A 21,673-nucleotide genomic window follows, 5' to 3' on the forward strand; every position below is an offset into this window, starting at 1 on the left:
AAAGTTAATGGTGAAATGCAACATCCTTCCAAATTATTTTAAGTAAAATAAGCAAGAAACTCTCAAGAATCATAGTTCTGAATATTCCAAAACTATTGCTATTGCTTTTCAGACCTAAGACTCCAGTTCCTCATTAAAAACAGAGGTACTAAAGAACTCTGGTAAGTAGGTAACTGAGCTGTTCAAGAGATTCATAAAAATTCGTATTTGCAAACAGCTTTTAAATTACATATATGAAGGGAAGAGCCCATGCATTATTGGATTAGGTTTCACGCACTATTCATCAACTGTCATTTCAGCTACATCCTGGTAGTCTTCCTAAGAGGACTACCTCATTTTTCACCAGTTCATTATGTCACTTGCACAGATTTACAAGGTTACAAATAGATTTTGATAAAGATAAAAAAGGGAAGCATTTTGGAATTGTACTTAAAGACAATGGTTTTAAGGTCAGCCTAAGGTAAGGTAAAGGTAAAGTTGCTCAGTCGTGTCCGACTCCTTGCGACCCCATGGAGCCTACCAGGCTCCTCCGTCCATGGGATTTTCCAGGCAAGAGTACTGGAGTGGGTTACCATTTCCTTCTCCAGGGGATCTTCCCCACCCAGGGATGAACCCAGGTCTTCAGCATTGCAGACAGATGCTTTACTATTAGGTTCAAAAATCAGCTGCTCTACTATTTACTGTGACCTTAGGCAAGTCATTTAATCTCTTGAAGCTTCATTTTATTAATCCACAAAACAAGCTTACTTCATTAGGACTGCCTTAAAGACAGGTACTGATACAAATATAGAGTTTGGCATATATAAGAAATGCAACAGCAGCCATTAAGAACTGAAGATTTTCGGGAATTCCCTGGCAGTTAGGACTTTCACCACCAGGGCTCAGGTTCAATCCCTGGTCAGGGAACTAAGATCCTGCCAGCCACACAGCATGGCCAAAAAAGAAAGATTTTCAACTTAGAAAGACGACATACTATACCATGAAAAAAAGATTTTCTAAAAAGCACAAACAGCTCAAATTGCCCCACCTCAAAAAAAAACTTTTTAAAGGTTACTATTATTTAATTTCAAAAGTTAAAGCACTGTACGCATGCCTATAGTCAGTGAAACTAACAGAACAAGTGAATTAAGATACTCTCAACTCTCAAGCAACTGCACCTTGCAAATTTTATTTCAAATAATCATTGTTTTTCCAAAATATTCCAATCTTCCTATTTCTACACATCAATAGTTAGAATAAATGTTCTTACTTCAACTGGGCAGCCTCTTCTTCCTGCTGACGTTTCACCTGTTCTTCTTGCTTCTTTCTCTCCTCTTCTTCATGTTTCTTTTTTTCTTCTTCCTCTTTTTTCTTTAATTCCTCCTCTGCCTTCACCTTTTCTTCTTCTTTTTTCTTTCGTTCCTTGTCTTCTTTTTTTCTTTTATCTTCTTCCAGTTTCTTCTTCTTATCTTCAGGGACCTTAATAACCTCCTTCTTGACGGTAAGCTTGATCTCCTCTTTTGGTTTCTCCCTGCTGCTCACTGGCCGCCTTTCACTGCAGTCTTTTTCCTTGCTGTTTAGTAAAGATTCTTTTTCTTCCATACTTGCTGGCTTTTTACGCTCAGCTGGCATTATGTTACCCAAGACAATCTGTAAAAGAATGTCAGCATTATAATCGCAGTGACTTTTTTTTTTAGTAATGTGACACTTATTTTGTTAAGTGGAACATATTAATGCAACTTGGCAACTGTGAGATTAAATAAAATGCATACAAAAATACTATTTCAGTGATAAAATAATTCACTGATCATATTCCATATTCTACCATTATTAGTTATGCTTATGTCTAAGCACTTTTTTTCTTTTTACTTTTTAGTCAGGAAATAAGTCTCTACAAGAAGTAGAGAGCACAATATAAGGAACCTCCATGTACCCATTACATCCAACCACTATCAACTTCACAGCTGATATTAAATGACATATCATTTAATCATAAATACTTCAGTACTATGTGAGAATATTTTCAACCAGTTTCACCCACCATACTTCATAACCATTAAGAAATGCTGGTGACACTACATCATACAATATTCAAGTATTTAAGTGGGAGAATAAACAAGCTCTTACCTCCTATGAAGCAACTAGTAAAATGGACAAGACTAGTAAATTTCATCTCACTGCTCTAACTGTATCAAACTTTCAAACACAAAAACTGCTAACTATCCCAAACTAAACTATACCTTTCATCTCTTTATTAGTAGTCAAAATTAGTCTATAAACATAATGATTACTATAAATAATACATAAATTAAATATTCTGTTCTATATTTGCCAATACAAAAGCCACCAGCCCAGGGTTTTCCAGCCTCAAGAGTACTGACATTGTGGGCAAGAGTTCTCTGGTAGGAGGAGGGAAGGCTACCGTGTGCACTGCACAAAGTGTAAATGAAGTATCCCTGCCTTCTACACAGTAGATGCCAGTAGTATCACCCCAGTTTTAAAAAACAAAAATTACTCGGACATCACCAAATTTCCCCTGGGGGCAAAATCACTACCAGCTGAAAACCACCACACTAGCCACACGTGGCTACTTACACTGTAAATTAATTAAACAGAATCTGAAATTCAGTCCTCCATCACTATCCATAATCCAAGTGCTCAACTCCACATGCCGCTAGTGGGTACGGCCTCAGACAGTGCAGATATAGAGCATTTTCATCATTATAGAAAGTTCTATTGGAGACCACTGGTCTATAGTACAGGCTTCATACAGTTTACTGGAAATAAACTCTGGAACAAAAAATGTATTCTCCAGCAAAATTCATGATTTTCTTTTCTAAAAATACATGTCTACTTAGAGCTCAGTGTTCTCATGTCGTTTCTTTTATGGACAATACTTCATGTTTTAACTCCTAAATCATTTGAAAGTTGTACACAAGAAAATCAAAATACTTTCCATTTAAGAAGTATAGAATTACTTAAACTACCTAGGGTTTTTTTTTATTTTAAGCTAAACACGGTACTCAAGTATTTTCAATATACGTTTTAAATTACATCAATAAAAACTATATTAGCAAATAAAACATTTGCAGTAATAAATATTTTATAAACACAAAGCATTTATTTCAGCCCTCTAACAAAATATTACCAGAGAAAGACAGTCTAAGCCAACTGAAGCACTTTCAGTGATTTTTGGAGGCACATGGCATAGTCTGTATCTTATCTCAGCCACCTCTTCCTTCCCGTTTCTGTTTTACTCTTATTCTCCTCCACTTCCATGTTCTATGCATTTTTTTGGACAATGACAGCCAAAGGCTTCAGATAACCCTACTTGTGGAACTTGAACAAAAAAGGGCTGTTAATCCTGTTTAAACAATCATTAAAATAAGAGCATAACTACTTATTTATGTGGGAAGACATTGTTAATATTTATATTACCTGGAAAATGTAGTATCAACTTCTCATGCAGTTTCAATTAAATACCCACCACTGCCCTAAACTGAGTGACTGCCCTAAGGCAAGCAAACTTTCAAGAGCGAATACTAATAGCTATTAGCTACTTCGCACAAAGTAAATATTTTACATACATTATCATTTAATAATAAAATCTTCAGTAGATAAGTTTTATTTTCCCTATTTAATAAATTAGTAAAAAGAGACCTGACCAAGTAACTTGACCAAGGCTTCTACGGCTAGTGACAGAGCTTAACCAAAGTTATTAAGAATCCTGAAGAGGATTCTTGTCAGGAAAACCTGACAAGAGATACTGACTACACAAATCAGAATTACACATCTCAGAGTAGAAAGAGTCCTTGATAATGGTTAAGCAGTTTTTACATTATGTTTTAACTTATGGCATATTCTAGCTAAAAGATATGGGGACAGGTAATTCCTAGGTAATCAGGTAGACTTACTTAGGGATATCTGCAATTATATGCAAAAAATAATAAGTTTTATATAGAATTTGTACTTTCTGATGTGAAGCAGCAACATGCAACACTTCAGCTAATATGGGAAAGAACAGTTATCAGAATATAAAAAAGAATGGTACCAAAATTTATATTATTTCATTTATGAAGACAAAAATTAGACACTAAGTTCTGTTAAAACATTAAGAAACATACTTGGAATCTGACAAATTTATAAAGGATCATCATTTATCAGCACAACAGTCCCCAAACTTTTGTGATTTTCCACAGTACTCATATATTCAACAGACTTTTAAATGCTTTTTATATCAAACTGCAGCAGTCTTTCATGAATTAGATTCTGCTCTAGAGCATGACAAAACAGATTCTCAACAAGTCCCTCAAGTCTTGGCAGTGGTACCTTCTTTGAACCATTTCATCCTTATACTACAAACATACACCCAAAGTACACCTGGAACTAAATTTAAGTGAACAAAAATATGATGAAAATTTTAAGGTTCATGTTAAGGTAGCAATGCACCATGAGAAAATAATATGAGCTTTAAAGTCACTCAGACTTTTTTAAGTTTGCAAACTCTACAACCTGCTAGCTATGGAAACAGGGCAATGTAACTTCTCTGAGTCCATTCATCAATAAGATGGAGATACTGCTACCTCTCTTACAGACTTCTCAAACTTCAAGTCCAGAAGAGAGCATGAGAGAGCCATTCGACAAACGCTTATTCTCTTTCACAGAGAAAACTGAAGAGTTAAGCCTAAAATAAGAATTTTTTAGAGTTAGGAGTACTAGATTTTAACTACTCCAATTCTCAGTTTTTACACTGAGTGAACTGCCCAAGACTACACAACTAGCTTAGTGACTGGGTTGAGACTCTGTGTCCAGTGTTCTTTCCCCCTATATATCCTAAGACTTAAAAAGTCAAGTAGGGACTTCCCTGGTGATCCAGCAGCTATGACTCTGGGGGCTAGGGTTGGATTCCTGGTCAAGGAACTAGGTCCCACATGTTGCAACTAAAGATCCCACATGGTGCAGCTAAAGATCCTGCATGTCCCAACTAAGACCTGGTACAAACAAATAAATATTTTTTAAAAGCCAAGTAAAAAATACAAGCTACAGAATTCAGATTAAGTATGTATTTGTATCACATCAAATTTCAAATATGAAAATTATATTGTGAAATGCTAATTTTAGCATTTCACATTTTAATAAACTCATGGTTTAATATTTTACCTCAAGTCTTTCAAATAAAAACTAGAACTTTTAAATAGAGTCTGTAAGATAAAAATTAGTGATCTTTTTAATTGGAATATGATTAGCTCCTACAAGCCAGTATAATTACATTCCCACAGTCCTTAAAAGGAAGCCATGCTTTAAAACCACCTTTCTAGCTCCCAAAATAGTGTCCTGGCCCTTGGGCTGTATATTTTATTTGGTTTTCTAAATATACCCTGAACTTCCAGAAGAAAGTAAAACTACTTTACTAGTAAAACAGGTACTTCCGATGGTCTGTTGGGAGAATGCAGAGAAAGGGGTGTTTCCCTTTAAAGCTATTTCTCCGCAAAGGATCATATGGATTATGTATGAAATCACAATGAGACTGCTCTGAAAATGCTCCAGAGTGAAAGAATGATATTTAATCTTTTCATTCTGGGTTATTCATTTAAAATGTTCTAAGGGCAGAACAGCACAAGGGCATTACCTCCCAGTCTCTGACTTTAAAGAACGTCCTCAGTATAAAGGACTCATTCAAAGTTTTTACAAATTCCACCAGAATTCAAAAATGGCCTTCTTGATGAGTCGTACAGTTCTTCTAAACACTTAATAACTCTGCTAAAGGGGAAAAGTGAGGGAGAGTTTTCCTCAGGTCTGATGCATCACTGCGTGCAAGTCCTGAAAGAGCAGGAGAGCCGACGGTCCGGTCCAGACTGTCCCCTCAAGCTTACAAGCTGGCTCTGCTCCGCCAACCAAACACCCCGCGATCGCCTCTTTAGTTCAACAGGAGGACCGGGAAGCCCGGGATGAAGGCAAAGTGAAGACTCCTCAGCCCATGGGACGAAAAAGAAGTCCACCCAGGAAAGCCTGCCCACCACTCTCCGATCCACCGAACCCCGTCCCCTTCACCCTCTTCTCCCACAACCCCCTGCTCTCGCTCCACACGCCTCAGCTCCGCTCGCTTCCTCGCCACAACTCCCCTTCCCACCGGGGTCCACGGTCACCTTCGCGGACCGTCCCTGCCCCAGCCCTAACTTCGCACCCCACACTCTCTCACCGCCGGAGCCCGACACGCTCCGGCCGGTCTCCCGGCTCCACATCCTCCCACACACACCCTCCCCATTTCCTCGCCCTCGCTTCCCTCCCGGCTCCCCAAGAGCTCTCCCCAGCCTCCCCTCGCTCTCCTCCACACCCCCAAACCTCTTCACCCCGCCACGGCGGGCTCCCCGCCTCCGGCCCCGAGGCCCACCCCGGGCATATGGGGCAGGCACCCCCTCGACAGCCTCTCCTGCCTCCCTCCCGCGTTGAAGGGAGCCTCCTGAGGAGAGGGGTCTGAGGAGAACGACGCCGGACCCGCGGTCAGTCTCCTGCTCGCCGTCCCCGGAGCGCTGGGGTGCCGAGTCGCCTCACAGTCCCCGGGGGAGTAGGAGTCCAGGCCGGTGCCCCCCCAACCCCGCTCCCTCCTGGTCGTTGGAGCTGAGGGGAAGGAGGTTCCCCGGGACTCACCTCGAGCCTGTTGTCAACATTAGCCCCGGGTTTCCCAGCACCAACTCCAGCGCTCGGGCTCTCCCCTCCCCTCCCCCCACCTAGCTCGCAGCCGAGGGCCCGCCTTCCCTCACCTCCCCCTCCTCCCTCCGCCCGCGGCCCTCCTGTCCGCCACTCACCAGCGCGGCCGGGCTGCGAGTGGGGGCGGGGCGGAGGACGGCGGAAAGGAAGCAGCTGTCCCCACTATTGCCAGGTAGAAAACAGTCCGGCCTTCCCTTCCGCCTGCATTCCCTCGCTCTTAGCTTAGCTCCGGGGCGAAGGATAGCGAGTGAATGCTCAGATAGGTGCCACACACAGAGCGGCGGCTTCAAGCTACCCAACTCAAGGAGAGGAGCTAATTTTTCAGACAGGCAATTCGCAGGGCAGCCATAACCTGCACCTCCAGCCAGGACCTCAGCGGAGGGGAGGAGTGTTCGGAGGACCGAAGGCAGGAAGTGGATTGGTCGCCAGGAAAGGGAAAGCGCCTGAATTGGAGGTGCGCAAGCGCAGGCACGGGGGGAGGGAGGCCGGAGGGGGAAAGCGAGAATGGGGAGGGGCGGAGCTAACAGGAGGTGAGGAAGGGTGGTGGAGGAGTAGGTGAATTACGGAGCGCCATTAAGGACAAATTTAGCCACGTGTTTCTCAGGGGAGTTTCCTGGAGTGTATATAAGGAAGAGTCTAAGAAGGGAGAGTTTGATTGGACTAATTCGTGGGGTGAGGTTGAGGATTTAGGAAGCTGAAAACTGGAGAAGCTAAGAATATGTATGGTGAGGAAGGTACAGGTTGTTAAGGGACGGATCTAGATTTAAGAAACTCCCGTGGGGGAACTTCCAGAAGCAGTTTTAGCTGGTCAATCTGTAAGTACCCCACGGCTGAAGAAGGATCAAGGCTTTTCTCATACAGGTCTTAGAAAGTACCCAGTCGGAGCCAGGAAGTTTTTTTACAGTAGCATCATCTCCCCGAATTACTGAATGAAATCCCCAGGTTAAAAAATTGGCCAGTCTTGCCATTTCTTGTAAATTTGGAACCGAGTCTTTTTTTTTTTTTTTAATGGCCCAGCTTATCTAAACTCATTTTCTCTTAAATTGATGAATTCGTGCGTCAGGCCTCTGATTTTTATCGAAAAAGTGTGAGGTTTGCCAACAGAATCTATCTGGGTGTTAAGTACTGTCGGCTTTGGCTGGTCAGGAGCCAAAGGAACAGAGGTGCAGAGCTGGTCTTCATTCTTGTTTTTACGTGCGGTGCTCCGCCTGCAAAGTAAGCTACTAGCCACCTCAAATCCTTGACGCGTATCTAAGTTCACTTGTGTTCAGCTTTTGTACATTTGTCTCAATTTACTGTTTTTACTTACCGTTCTTTTTTTTAAATTGTGTATTTGATTTACAATCTTATATAAGATTCAGGTGTACAACATAGTGGTTCACAATTTTTATTTATAGTGATTCACAATATTGGCTATATTACCTGAGCTGTATATTAGATCCTTGTAACTTATTTATTGTACATAGAATTTATATCTCTTAACCTCTACCTGTTTCCCCTTCCCCTGCCAGCTCTCTATTGGTAACCATGGATTTGTTCTCTGTATCTGAGTCTGTTTCTTTTATATTTACTAGTTTCTTTTCTTTTTTTAGATCCCACATGAGTATAATATACAGTATTTGTACTTCTCTGTCTGACTTCCTTCACTAAGGAAGGAAATGCTTTAAGGTCATCGTGTTGTTGCAAATGGCAAAGTTTCCTTCTTTTTTATGCTTGAGTGTGTATGTGTGACATCTTCTTTATCCATTCATCTGTTGGTGGACATGGGTTGCTTACACTTAGACCATTTATTCTTAGCATTGATGCTTCTTGTACTTAAAAAAAAAAAAAAAAAAAAAACCTACCGATAGGCCCACCTTTAAAGGACAGTGAAAGAGACAGACAGACAAATACTGCTTTTGTATCATTGATGAGCCATTATGAGAGAACAGTCCTGAAACACCAAGCCACCAAGTTCTCCTTGAAGTTTTTTGCATTTTGCCTGATTACCTTAAGAAGATTTCACCTGTGCTGTTGATCAGTAAATCCTTCTCAATCCTTTGCTTGTCATCAGGTGTTAAAAAGAATTCAGGTATTAAAAAGAAACGGTGTGAGTACAGGGATGAAAAAAGAAGAGAGTATTTGCTATTTTACATTTGTTATTTTAATAATCACAATAATCCTGTAGGTAAGTATTCTGAATTTTATAGAAACTGAATCACAAAAGATTAATTTATTAAAGATAAAAAAACTAGTAAATATATTCTCTACTATCATACTGAACTCTAACTGCAAAAACCAAGCTCTCTTTGCTGTCTCCCACTGCCTTAATGCACATTTTTACATAGACTGAAAATGCTGCCAATCGTTTTCTTTCCAAAGGAGCATGTCAGGCAAACCACCAAAAACCCTCTGATGTGGGGATGTCATTGAATCTTACCTTCAGGGAATACGTTGCTTTGAAGAAGCCATCATTTTTGCATTGTGAACTTCACTATTTCTTGAAGCTAAATTAAGTTTTTTAGTGTTTATTTAAGTATTTCAGAAAATTCTCAGAAACGTCCATTCTTCTCCTTTTGCCTGCTTCACTTGACATAACTATACCATATGAAAAAAACAGGGAATTTCCCTGGTGGTCTAGTTAGGACTGCACTTTCTCGACCAGGTTCAGTCCCTGGTCGGGGAACTAAGATCCCGCATGCTGTGCTGTGTGGCCAATAAATGCACACATACATAAAGTCATAAGAAAAAATGAGATCAAAGAAAATGTGATAAGAGAAGAAGGTCCAGGACTAAGCCCTGAAAAACTTCCAAATATAGACATTAAAGTCCCTGAAAAGGAGACAGTGCAGAGAAGGGAAAGCTGGAATGTATAGCTTTGTTAAAGCCTAGAAAAGAAGTGGCTAAATATTTCAAATGTTACTGAGAGAACAGGTAACATCAGGCAGGAAAGAACCCATTGGATTGACACTGTGGAGCTCAACACTTGAGTTTTTCAGAACCAGATCAGTGAAGTAGTGGGCATGGATTGGAATAGTTGACTAAATTCGGTCTCAAAGAGTCAGACACAGCTTAGCAACTGAACTGAACTGAAATTGGAGATGAAAAAAGTGAAGACAAGTATTTGAGGCATTTTACTCTGAAGATTGGTAGAAAATGAACTATATGGAGAATGTGAAGTCAGGGAGGATTTTGTTTGTGTATCTTTTATGTTGTTTTTGTATTTTTAAATGAAAAATACAGAGAATGTTTATTAATGGGAATGATCTAATAGGGAAATACTGGGGTTGCAAGAGGGAGGGAAAAAAAAGATAGCAAAGGAGGAAAATCACTGTGATGGAATAGCATCTAAAGTACAAGTGGAGTGACTTCCCTGGTGGTCCAGTGGTTAAGACTCCAAGCTTCCACTGCAGGGGGCACAGGTTCGATCATTGCTCAGGGAACTGGGATCTCATATACTGTGTGGCACAGTCAAAAAATTAAAAATAAAGTACAAATGGGAAGAGTGTCTTTGATAGAAGGGGCTTTTCCAATGAGTCAGCTCATCAAATCAGGTGGCCAAAGTATTGGAGCTTCAGCATCAGTCCTTCCTATGAATATTCAGGGTTGATTTCCTTTAGGATTGACTGGTTTGATCTCCTTGCTGTCCAAGGAACTCTCAAGAGTCTTCTCCAGCACCATGTGGTCATGAGTTTAAAACTATCCAGCCTACATTTGCCAATATCCCCAGAATAAACGGACAGTTAGATTTAATCAGCTTGCCTACCCCCCCCCACCCCCCGCCCCATGAGACTAATGGCAGAGAGACAACTACGGGTATCGTGGATGTTTGCAAAAGAACAATTATAATGAAGGATTGTAGGATCTACACTGGATTTGGAGGGAAGTTAAATGGAAATGTTTATATGTGAGTATGGATGGGGTTAACAGATTGATAGGAGTACAGGTTGCAAAGAGAACTGACAAAAGAGCCAAACCTTGAGTGAGTCAATGGGGACAGACAAAGACATCAGAAAGTGGTTCTGAAGAGTTACCATAGCAGGAAGTGTAGACAGAAGCAGCAAGCCCAACAGGGTCAAAGTTCTTGGAAGAGAACTGGTTTGGAAGCTAGGGTGGGAAACCAGAAACACTGTAGCATCTCTGAAATCAGACTGCTCCTGCTAAGTCACTTCAGTCATGTCCGACTCTGTGCGACCCCATCCCTGGGATTCTCCAGGCAAGAACACTGGAGTGGGTTGCCATTTCCTTCTCCAGTGCATAAAGTGAAAAGTGAAAGTGGAGTCGCTCAGTCATGTCTGACTCTTCGCGACCCCATGGACTGCAGCCTACCAGGCTCCTCCGTCGATGGGATTTTCCAGGCAAGAGTCCTGGAGTGGGGTGCGATTGCCTTCTCCGTGAAATCAGACTACGTAAATCCAAATTCTAGTCCCAGTATTTACTAGCTATTCAAACTTCACAGCTTTTTATTCTTGAAAATTGTGATAATAGCAGTACTTTTTTCTAGGGTTTTGTGAATAGTAATTGAGGTGATTTAAATAAAAGCACTTAACACAGTGTTCATAGTTTATGCTCTTTGAGTGTTAGCTATTACCAAATCATTTTGCTAACAAACACTGTCATCTGAATGGCTTTGCAGTTTTTTCTTTGCCCTCCCACTGGTATGAAACCGGTGCACCAGGAACCTTTTACTCCAACATTACATATGCTGCTAAGAAACTAAAAAGGAAGATAAAAAGAAAGGGGAAATGTCAAATCACCTCAGTTTACATTTTACATTTCTTACAATTTTGTCAATTATACCCCAATAAGACTAAGAGAAGAAAAAAGAAATTGTGTTCTCCACTACTGTAAACAATAAAGACAGAGGTGTGTAAATATCTCTAATTCTGGTTTCACTTTATTGCCCAGTAGAATAACCATCCTCAGTATTCTTTGGGGAAACTAATGGGTAAGTAAGTGGTGAGAAAACTAACCCTATGTCATCTAATTGATCTCAGTTCTTTAATTCCTGACTTACACTTCTAAGTCTTTGCTGTGAGATAATTGTGATGAAATACACCACATACACTTCAAACCTAAAATGTCCAAAATTGAACTTAATATTGGCCGCCAATCCCACCTGTTTCTTTTTCTGTTTTTATTCTTTCAGTTAATGATGCTAAAGGGGACCAGAGAGGCCACACCAAAATGTGCTAGTTTATCATAAAGATTGTTCTGAAAGTGAAATTGTAGTCGCTCAGTCTCTTCTGACTCTTTATGACCCCATGGACTGTAACCCACCAGGCTCCTCTGTCCATGGGATTTTCCAGGCAAGAATACTGGAGTGGGTTCCCATTCCCTTTTCCAGGGGATCTTCCCTGACTCAAGGATTGAACCTGGGTCTCCTGCATTACAGGCAGATTCCGTCTGAGCCACCAGGAAGGCAACTGAGAATCAACATATTCAGAAAGAGTTCTCTAGAACTATGCTTAACTACCTAAAAGCAGAGCATGGATTTCCCTTTGTGAAACTGTATCCCCCAACCCTCAACCCCAGCATTAAGAACTGTCACGAGATGGAGAGACAACACCCAGATGGGTTTACATAAACAAAATAATAAAACAACAACAACAAAAATTACTAAAATAATCCTTATCTTCCATTAGTTCCCCCATATATTTTCTAGTGACTTAACAAAACTTTGTCATCCCTGGAGAACCAAGCTCCCCTTCCTCTGTTAGAACGGTATCTAAGCCCAGAGTCTAACTGCTTTGTGTTTCATTTTCTGTGAACTCACATAAATATAAGTGAAAATTGCCTTTTCTCCTAATAGTCTGTCTTTTGTTAGTTTAATCTGCACAGTCTCAAGAACATAAATTCAGTTCAATTCAGTTGCTCAGTTGTGTCCAACTCTGCAACCCCATGGACTGCAGCACGCCAGGCCTCCCTGTCCCTCACCAACTCCCAGAGTTTACCCAAACTCATGTCCATTGAGTGGGTGATGCCATCCAACCATCTCATCCTCTGTCATCCCCTTCTCCCACCCTCAATCTTTCCCAGCATCAGGGTCTTTTCCAATGAGTCAGTTCTTTGCATCAGGTGGCCAAAGTGTTGGAGTTTCAACATCAGTCCTTCCAATGAACACCCAGGACTGATCTCCTTTAGGATGGACTGGTTGGATCTCCTTGCAGTCCAAGGGACTCTCAAGAGTCTTCTCCAACACCACAGTTCAAAAGCATCAATTCTTCCGTGCTCGGCTTTCTTTATAGTCCAACTCTCATATCCATCTATGACTACTGGAAAAACCATAGCCTTGACTAGACGAACCTTTGTTGGCAAAGTAATATCTCTGCTTTTTTAATATGCTGTCTAGGTTGGTCATAACTTTCCTGCCAAGGAGTAAGCATCTTTTAATTTCATGGCTGCAGTCACCATCTGCAGTGATTTTGGAGCCCAAGGAAATAAAGTCTGCCACTGTTTCCACTGTTTCCCCATCTATTTCCCAAGAAGTGATGGGACTGGATGCCAAGATCTTAGTTTTCTGAATGTTGAGCTTTAAGCCAACTTTTTCACTCTCCTCTTTCACTTTCATCAAGAGGCTCTTTAGGTCTTCTTCACTTTTTGCCATAAGGGTGGTGTCATCTGCATATCTGAGATTATTGATATTTCTTCTGGCAATCTTGATTCCTGCTTGTGCTTCATCCAGCCCAGTGTTCCATAAGAGGATAGAGGAAAAGTTATTCCTCCCCAATAGTTTCTTTGTCCATCATCTCTTATCCAAATGCAATCAGTGTCCTTTTTTTTCTTCTTTTTCTTTTTAAATTGTATTTATTTATTTATTTTTGGCTGTGCTGGGTCTTCATTGCTGCGGAGGCTTTTCCCTAGTTGTGGCCAGCAGGGGCTACTCTCTAGTTACTGTACCCAGGCTACTTTTTGTGGTGGCTTCTCATGTGGAGCACAGTCTAGGGCACACAGGCTCAGTAGTCGTGGCACACAGGCTTAGTTGCTCTATGGCATGTGGGATCTTCCCAGACCAGGGATCAAACTTGCGTCTCCTGCATTGGTAAGCAGATTCTTTACTACTGAACCACCAGGAAAGCCCGAAATCGGTGTGTCTTAAAAAGATCTTGCCTTGGGAGTTCTCTAGTCTCGTGGTTAGAATATTTTCACTGCCTTGGCCAGAGTTCAATACTTGGTTGGGGAACTAAGATCCACAAGCTGCGCTCAGCAGGGCCAAAATAAATAAATGAATAAAATTTTAAAAAAGATCTTACCTCGGTCCTCCTCTGTATCCCTCTGCCACAACCTTAGTTGAGACCAACATCAATTCAAACCCACACCATTGGCAACAATGTTAATTCTTCTACCTACTTACTTTTAATTTTGTCCCCTCCTGACCTTAGCATCATCTCAAGCGCAAATCTAACTGTTTAACTCCTGTGCAAAACACCCTTTAATGGCAATAGTCTCCAAGCTTTTCTGGTCACAATCCCATGGGGAGGGGAGGAGGGCATACACTCCCAAGTCATGTCTATTTACTTAGATATAAATTGTGTGTATATGTGTTACTACCTAAATTTGTACATAATAGTACACACCCCTAGTTAGAAGCTCTAATATTTTTGCCTGAATAGATCATTTTGCATATCTCCAAGTGACTTTGGAAGCCACTGACTCAGAGGGTAAAATTCAGTCTTTAGCAGGAGATCTTCATAGCTCTTGCCTGTATATGTAGTTTCTGGCTGATTCTGCAGAGGTCTGAGTTCTAGCTGTAGTTAATAAGTTGCATGTACTGAGCCAGGCTTCCCAGGTAGCGCTAGATGGTAAAGAACCCATCTGCCAATGCAGGAGACAGAGGTTCGATCCCTGGGTTGGGAAGATCCTGTGAAGGAGAGGTGGGTGTGTCAACATACTCCAGTGTTCTTGCCTGGAGAACCCCATGGGCAGAGGAGCCTGGCGGGCTGCAGTCCGTGGGGTTGCACAGAGTCAGACACACCTGAAGCAACAGCACAGCATAGCAGGTGAACGAACCTCCTCTTCCCTTGGTGCACATATCATGACTTTGCCTAGAATACTTTCTCCCATGAATGCTTTCAGCCTAGTCGCTAAAGGCATTCTTCATCCCCACCACCCTACCTATGTTGGATTAAGTCTCTGTCCCTACTTGGGTTCCCATAGTAGTCTCTGAACAACTCAATTCCAACATTCACTATATTATATTGAAGTCATTTGTTTGTATTTGCTTTCCCATTAAGACTGTGAGCTCCTTGAGACTATGATTTGTATCATATTTATCTTTGTGTCCTGGGGCCACAATCACATTCTGAGAGAAGAATTAAAAGTAAATGAATATAACATTATAAATCAACTATACTCCAATATTTTTTAAAAATATGAATGAATATGAAAAGGATTAGAATATACCACCTCGACATATGCCTAGACTTTGGCCTATGGATTATTTTGAGCTGAAGGCAATTAAGAGTCAACAGATGAAGAAAGAAAACTTCTTGGAGCTCCCTTTATCTGACTAAAAGCAGAAACTGTTGAGAAATGGAGTCTGCCATAAATATCCTCCCTGGGAGATTTATGGCTCTAAAGATGAAAAGCCAACATGAAGATGAATCTACACAAACAAACCTTATTAAAATAACCATTCAGTTCAGTTCAGTTCAGTCGCTCAGCCGTGTCCGACTCTGCACTGGAAAATAACGCTTACATATAGTTTATACAGGTAATACATCTTATATTAGTTCCATTGCTTACTTCATGTATTTGCCTTCCTATAATTTTCTGCCCCAGAAGTTCACCCCTTTTTTTCTCTAGTCACCCTTTGTTAAAACGATGTATAAGCTTCTGAGTCTAACTGCTTCAGTGGGCTTTCACTTCTTTTCTGTGTAGCCCCATTCATGCAAAATTAAAAGCATCAATTAAATTTATATACTTTTTTCCCTGTGTTAATCTGTTGTCAGTTTAGTTCATACACCCCAGGTGCTAAATCTAAAAGGGTAGAGAGAAAAGATTTTCCTTTCCATAAAACTTTTTCTTGGAAGAGAGAGAAAAACCTGTGTACTTATGCAGGAACGTGTATGATTAAACTAGAGTGAAAAGAACAGAATATTTTAAAGACTGAAATTTCATTTTCAGGTGGCTCAGCAGCAAAAGAATCTGCCGGCCAATGCAGGAGATATGGGTTCAATCCCTGGATCGGGAAGATCCCCTGGAGGAGAAAATGGCAACTGACTCCAGTATTCTTGCCTGGAAAATTCCAATGACAGAGAAGCCTGGCAGGCTACAGTCCTTAGGGTCACAAAGAGTTGGACACAACTAAAGCATTCAGGCAAAAACAATAGTAAATTTTAACAATCCAAATATAGGATTCCATTTCCCTTTTTGTGATTTCCATTAAAAGTAATTCAAATTTTTAACACTGGGAAGTTAAAAACTTGAATTACTTTTGAATGGATGAATGGAAAGATAGACACCTCTTTCTTAATGTGTATCAGGCATTTATCCACCTAATGTTTCTATTTGGTAGTTACTGTTTTTCTTGTTTTTATAAATGGCAAAACTAGGACTTAACATGGTTTAATAATATGCCCAGTATGATACAGCTACTAAATAGAACCTCCATTCTGGACCATCTGATTCTAAAGTTCACAGCCTTATTTAATATTTCCTCCTTTTCTAGGGTGTTTTCTCTACCTTACACAACTGTGTACAATACCATACACAGGTTAATACAGATGGCCGTTTTACACAATCAGAGTATAGAATAAGAAAAGACATAATTTTATAATTTAGTCCTAACAAGACCAACCAACACATAGACTAAAACAAGAATCTCTGCCTGGGTCAGTCCATAGTGCCGATAAATCCATATCCATGAAAGCAAAATGCAAAGGGAAGAGAACTGGATCTGGTCTTCAGTTCAGTTCAGTTCAGTTCAGTCGCTCAGTCGTGTCTGACTCTTTGCGACCCCATGAACCGCAGCACGCCAGGCCTCCCTGTGCATCACCAACTCCCGGAGCTTACTCAAACTCATGCCCATCGAGTTGGTGATGCCATCCAGCCATCTCATCCTCTGTCATCCCCTTCTCCTCCTGCCCTCAATCTTTCCCAGCATCAGGGTCTTTTCCAATGAGTCAGCTCTTCACATCAGGTGGCCAAAGTATTGGAGTTTCAGCTTCAACATCAGTCCTTCCAATGAACACCCAGGACTCATCTCCTTTAGGATCGGTCCGGTCTTAGAGCCCTGCTAATGTCCATGGAACTAGGGCAAATTGTTTGTAACTTGTCTGTAGTTCAGATACTTCTTTTTAAAAATGAGTACATTAGACTTTATGATCCCTAACTTCATTATTTTAATTTAATTTTGGCAACACACTTTGTCACAGCTTCCAAGTATTTAAGCATTCAGAAGTGGCTACCTTCCTAAACCAGGACAATACTGTCACATTGAGAAATATAGCTAGAAAAAAAAAGGTATTACTCAGGGAGTCCTCTGGCATCACCTCACTTCTTGTGCCAGTTGCTAAGGGGAAGGGAAAGGAGTGAGTGTCATTTCTAGCTTATTTTTCTTCTGGAAGTTTCTACACTTTACACAGGATACCATATACATTATACTCACCTACATTTTCCCCACAGAAGCTGTAGAAACAGCCATTCTGTTGTGTTTTACCCTCTTTCTTCCAGTTGAAGGGAAGACTCATTTAAATAGGGACGTCACTTTGTTTTAATGTTCTCATACCCAAGATTTAATATCAGTTTAATGATAATAATAATAAGCTGGTCATCGAAACATGTATATCACAATATGTAAAATAGATGACCAGTGCAAGTTTGATGCATGAAGCAGGGCACTCAAAGCCAGTGCTCTGGGACAACCCAGAGGGAGAGGGTGGGGAGGGAAGTGGGAAGGGGGGGTTCTGGATGGGGGACACATGTGCACCAGTGGCTGATTCATGTTGACGTATGGCAAAAATCACCACAATATTGTAAAGTAATTAGCATCCAATTAAAGAAATTAATTGAAAAAACAATAAGCTTGTAACTATAGTTCTTTGAAATGATATAGTATGTTTTATCATCAGAACTATTTATGCAGCATCTAGAAGAGGAAATGGCAACCCACTCCAGTATTCTTGCCTGTACAATCCCATGGACAGAGGAACCTGGTGGGTTACAGTCTATGGGGTCATAAAGAGTCAGACACAACTGAGTGACTAACACACACAACCACAGTTCTAATCCTTCGGGCAGAGTGTCACAGCAGTCTGTGCAAGAGTTACTTGAGAGTTACATGATTGATAGGCCAAGGATAAACACTGCATATACTTGAGTCAAAGCTTCCTATAAATGGTCATGGAGGTACAGTAGGTGATCTCTAAAATGGTTCTCGAGGATCCCTTTCTCCTGATCGTCATGCCCTTGTGTAATGCTCTCCCTCTGAGTGTAGACTGCATTTAGTCTAGTGAGTATAATACAGCAGAGGTGATAGGATGTTACAACTAATATTAGTTTTCAAAAATACTGTGATTCATCTCCCCCATCCTACCCTACTCCCACCCCTGCCCACTCCCTAAGGGCAGTTGGCTGCCATGTTGAAAGCTACCCTTGGAGAGACCCACAGAACAGAGAATCAAGGAAGGCTTCTGGCCAGTAGCCAGTGAGGGACTCAGCCCTGCCAACAAATAAATGAATGGAATGAAAGTTAATTCTCCCCTGCTTGAGCTTTCAGGTGAGATCATAATCTCAGCCTGCAGCCTGACTGCAACCTTGGAGCAATCTTGAGCCTGAGGTCCTGAGCCAAGCTGTGTCTGGAACACTGACCTACAAAAACTGCGAGGTGATACAGGTTTGTCATTTCAAGCCATTTAGTTGTGAGGTAATGTCTTATGCAACAATAGATAGCCAGTAGGATGATAAACATTATTATTTTAACATTACATTATGTTTTTGTTTTGGCCATGCTATGCAGCATGTGAGATTTTAGTTCCCCAACCAGGAATTGAAACTGGGAACCCTGCAGTGGAAGCCCCAAGTCCTAATCACTGGACAGCCAGGGAATTCCCTACCTTACATGTTCTATACATACGGTTAAACAAATATATTTTCTAAGTATGACATATTTCAGACTTTAAATCTGGCCTAAAGTCTTCTTTTTCATAAACACTTTTTTTAAACTCCATTGACTGCTGAATTAACCACACAATTTGTTTTCATTCACTCATGCATGCATGTAGCCATCTAATTTTTCTTTTTGTTTTTGAGGCTTTTTTTTTTTAAGAGCAGTTTTAACTTCACAGCAAATTGAGAGGAAGGTACAAAGCTTTCTCATATACTCCCTTCCCCCACATTTGCACAACCTCCCCCACTATCAACATCCCTATCTCATTGTTGTTTTAATTTGCAATTCCCAAATGACATACGGTATGGGGCACCTTTTCATATGCTTATTTGCCATCTATATATCTTCTTTGGTGAGTTGTCTGTTAGGGTCTTTGGCCCATTTTGAAAATTATGTCCTTTGTTTTCTTATTGCTGTGTTTAAGAGTTCTTTATACATTTTAGATACGAATTCTTTATCAGATATGTCTTTTTTTTTTAAAGACAAATATCATATGATATCACTTATATGTGGAATCTAAAATATGACACAAGAGAAACCCTTTTCATGAAGATGGCGCTGAAGGCGAAGAAGGAAGCCCCTGCCCCTCCTAAAGCTGAAGCCAAAGCAAAGGCTTTGAAGGCCAAGAAAGCAGTGTTGAAAGGTGTCCACAGCCACAAGAAAAAGCAGATCCGGACGTCACCCACCTTCCGGGGGCCCAAAACACTGCGGCTCAGGAGGCAGCCCAGATATCCTCAGAAGAGCGCCCCCAGGAGAAACAAACTTGACCACTGTGCCATCATCAAACCCCCCCTCACCACTGAGTCAGCCATGAAGAAAATAGAAGACAACAACACACTGGTATTCCTTGTGGATGTCAAGGCCAACAAGCACCAAATTAAACAGGCTGTGAAGAAGCTCTATGACATTGACGCGGCTAAGGTCAATACTCTGATCAGGCCTGATGGAGAGAAGAAGGCATACATTCGACTGGCTCCTGACTATGATGCTTTGGGTGTTGCCAACAAAATTGGGATCAGCTAAACCGAGTCCAGCTGGCTAATTCCAAATATAAAAGTTTTCACTTTGTAAAAAAAAAAATATATATATATATATATAAAATATGACACAAATGAATTTGTCTATGAAACAGAAATAGACAGACTCACAGACAAAGAGAACAGACTTATGATTGCCAAGGGTGGGGTAAGGAAGGATTGGGAGCTTGAGATTAGGGGATGAAAACTATTATGTATAGAATAGATAAACAACAAGTTCCTATTGTGTAGCACAGGGTACTATATTCAATATCCTATCATAAATCTTAATGGAAGAGAATGTGTATATATCTATAACTGAATCACTTTGCTGTACTGCATACATTAACACAACATTGTAAATCAACCATACTTCAGTAAAATTTTTAAAAATATGTCTCTTTTTTTAAGGTTATATTTTAGGGCATATAAATATTTAATATATTAAATATATAATATGCTATATATTTAAGGTTCACAGCAAAATTGAGGGGAAGGTACAGAGGTTTCCTACTGTTCTCTGAGGCCCTACACATGCACAGCCTCCCCCACTGTCAACATCTCTCATCCAAGTTATACATTGGTTGTGGCTGATGAACCTACACTGACACATCTTAATTACCCAAAGTTCATAGTTTACATTAAAGTTAATCCATAGTGCTATACATTCTGTGGGTTTAAATAGATGTATAAGGACATTTATCCATCATTATGGTCAGATCCATCTTTTGCAAATATTTTCCTCCCATTTGTGACTTGTCTTATTCTCTGGACAATGTCATGCATCCAATTTTCAAAGTGTTACTGTGAATCAATCACTGTATTGGAAATAAAATACAAAAATGAATAAAGCAGTATTTCTGGCCTCAATGAAGACAGACAGAAACTGATAATAACAAAATTGCATGAGAGACCCACTATTATTCGAGGCCATTTCATTGTCCATGTAGAAGACTCTGTCCTGTATCCTTACTTCTTTGGATCTTAACTTTAGCTTTGCCAGTTTTAACCTTGATCTCATCACTTCGGCGTCATAAACAACTCCATCATCTCAATCGCTTTCTTTCTTTAATAATAACAATAATAATAGTGGTAGCTAACACTTATTGAGCATCTAATCACTGAACTTTGTGTGTTTTACATAAATGCTTAAATATTTTACAGGTAACTATATAGACTAAGAGTTCAAGGAATATGCCTAAGGCCTATATAGTGAAGGGGATCAGGGCATGCTACCCCAAATATTTCACTTTGGCATATTTATTATTTTAAGCTGAAGGCAATTGAGAAACTGGCTTCCCCCTTTCTACCTAAAAGTAGGCACAAATTTCCCTTTGTAAAAATGACATAGAGTTCCATTTGTAAAGATGATGTAAGTTTCCTGACTCCCATACTAGTAAGAGGAGAATGATTCTTACCAGCAGAGATGAATTGAGTCTGTCTGCATAAGAAACCATACCAAATGCTAACCCTTCTCTACCACACCTTTTCTAGTCACTTTTCACAGTATACCATTCCAAGGAGCTCAAAACTTTTTTCCTTTGCCTAGTGTCTTCTTCATAATATTGTATATTACGCTTTGTTAAAACAGTATACAAGGCCCAAAGTCTAGTCACCCCTTTGGATTTTCATTCCTTTCTCTTAAGCCCCCATGCATGAAAAATATTAACACCAATAAATATATGCTGGAATTTCCCCAGTGGTACAGTGGCTGAGACTCCATGCTTCCAATGCTAGGGCATGGGTTCAATCCCTGGCTGGTGTACTAAAATTCCACATGTTGCTTGATCACACACACCAAAAAGGAAAGAAATATAAGCCTTTTCTTATTTTAATCTGTCTTTTCTCAGTTTAATTCACAGTCACCAGAAGCAGAACATGA

General features: G+C 40.4%; 2 protein-coding genes across 2 annotated transcripts in view; one reads left to right on the forward strand and one right to left on the reverse strand.

Annotated features, from left to right (window-relative positions):
* UPF2 (UPF2 regulator of nonsense mediated mRNA decay) overlaps window positions 1-6,751 on the reverse strand; it is a 90,788-nt gene extending 84,037 nt beyond the window's left edge. The window contains exons 1-2 of the mRNA XM_043885097.1: window positions 6,628-6,751; window positions 1,250-1,629 (exon numbers count right to left, since the gene is read on the reverse strand). Coding sequence (XP_043741032.1) covers window positions 1,250-1,611 — 362 coding nt within the window. The 5' untranslated portion in view covers window positions 1,612-1,629; window positions 6,628-6,751. The remainder of the gene's footprint in view (window positions 1-1,249; window positions 1,630-6,627) is intronic.
* Window positions 6,752-7,364: 613 nt separating this feature from the next.
* Window positions 7,365-20,642, forward strand: LOC122682231 (60S ribosomal protein L23a-like). The gene is made up of 3 exons (XM_043885101.1): window positions 7,365-7,502; window positions 18,386-18,502; window positions 19,258-20,642. The coding sequence occupies exon 3, from the start codon at window positions 19,283-19,285 to the stop codon at window positions 19,796-19,798; it is 516 nt and encodes a 171-aa protein (XP_043741036.1). The 5' UTR covers window positions 7,365-7,502; window positions 18,386-18,502; window positions 19,258-19,282; the 3' UTR covers window positions 19,799-20,642.
* Window positions 20,643-21,673: the final 1,031 nt, after the last annotated feature.

The sequence above is a fragment of the Cervus elaphus genome, chromosome 23 (assembly GCF_910594005.1).
Source record: "Cervus elaphus chromosome 23, mCerEla1.1, whole genome shotgun sequence".
NCBI lineage: Eukaryota > Metazoa > Chordata > Mammalia > Artiodactyla > Cervidae > Cervus > Cervus elaphus.

Excerpts from the sequence above, each read along its gene's own strand:
- LOC122682231 (XM_043885101.1), top strand. The coding sequence starts at position 19,283 with ATGTGGAATCTAAAATATGACACAAGAGAAACCCTTTTCATGAAGATG.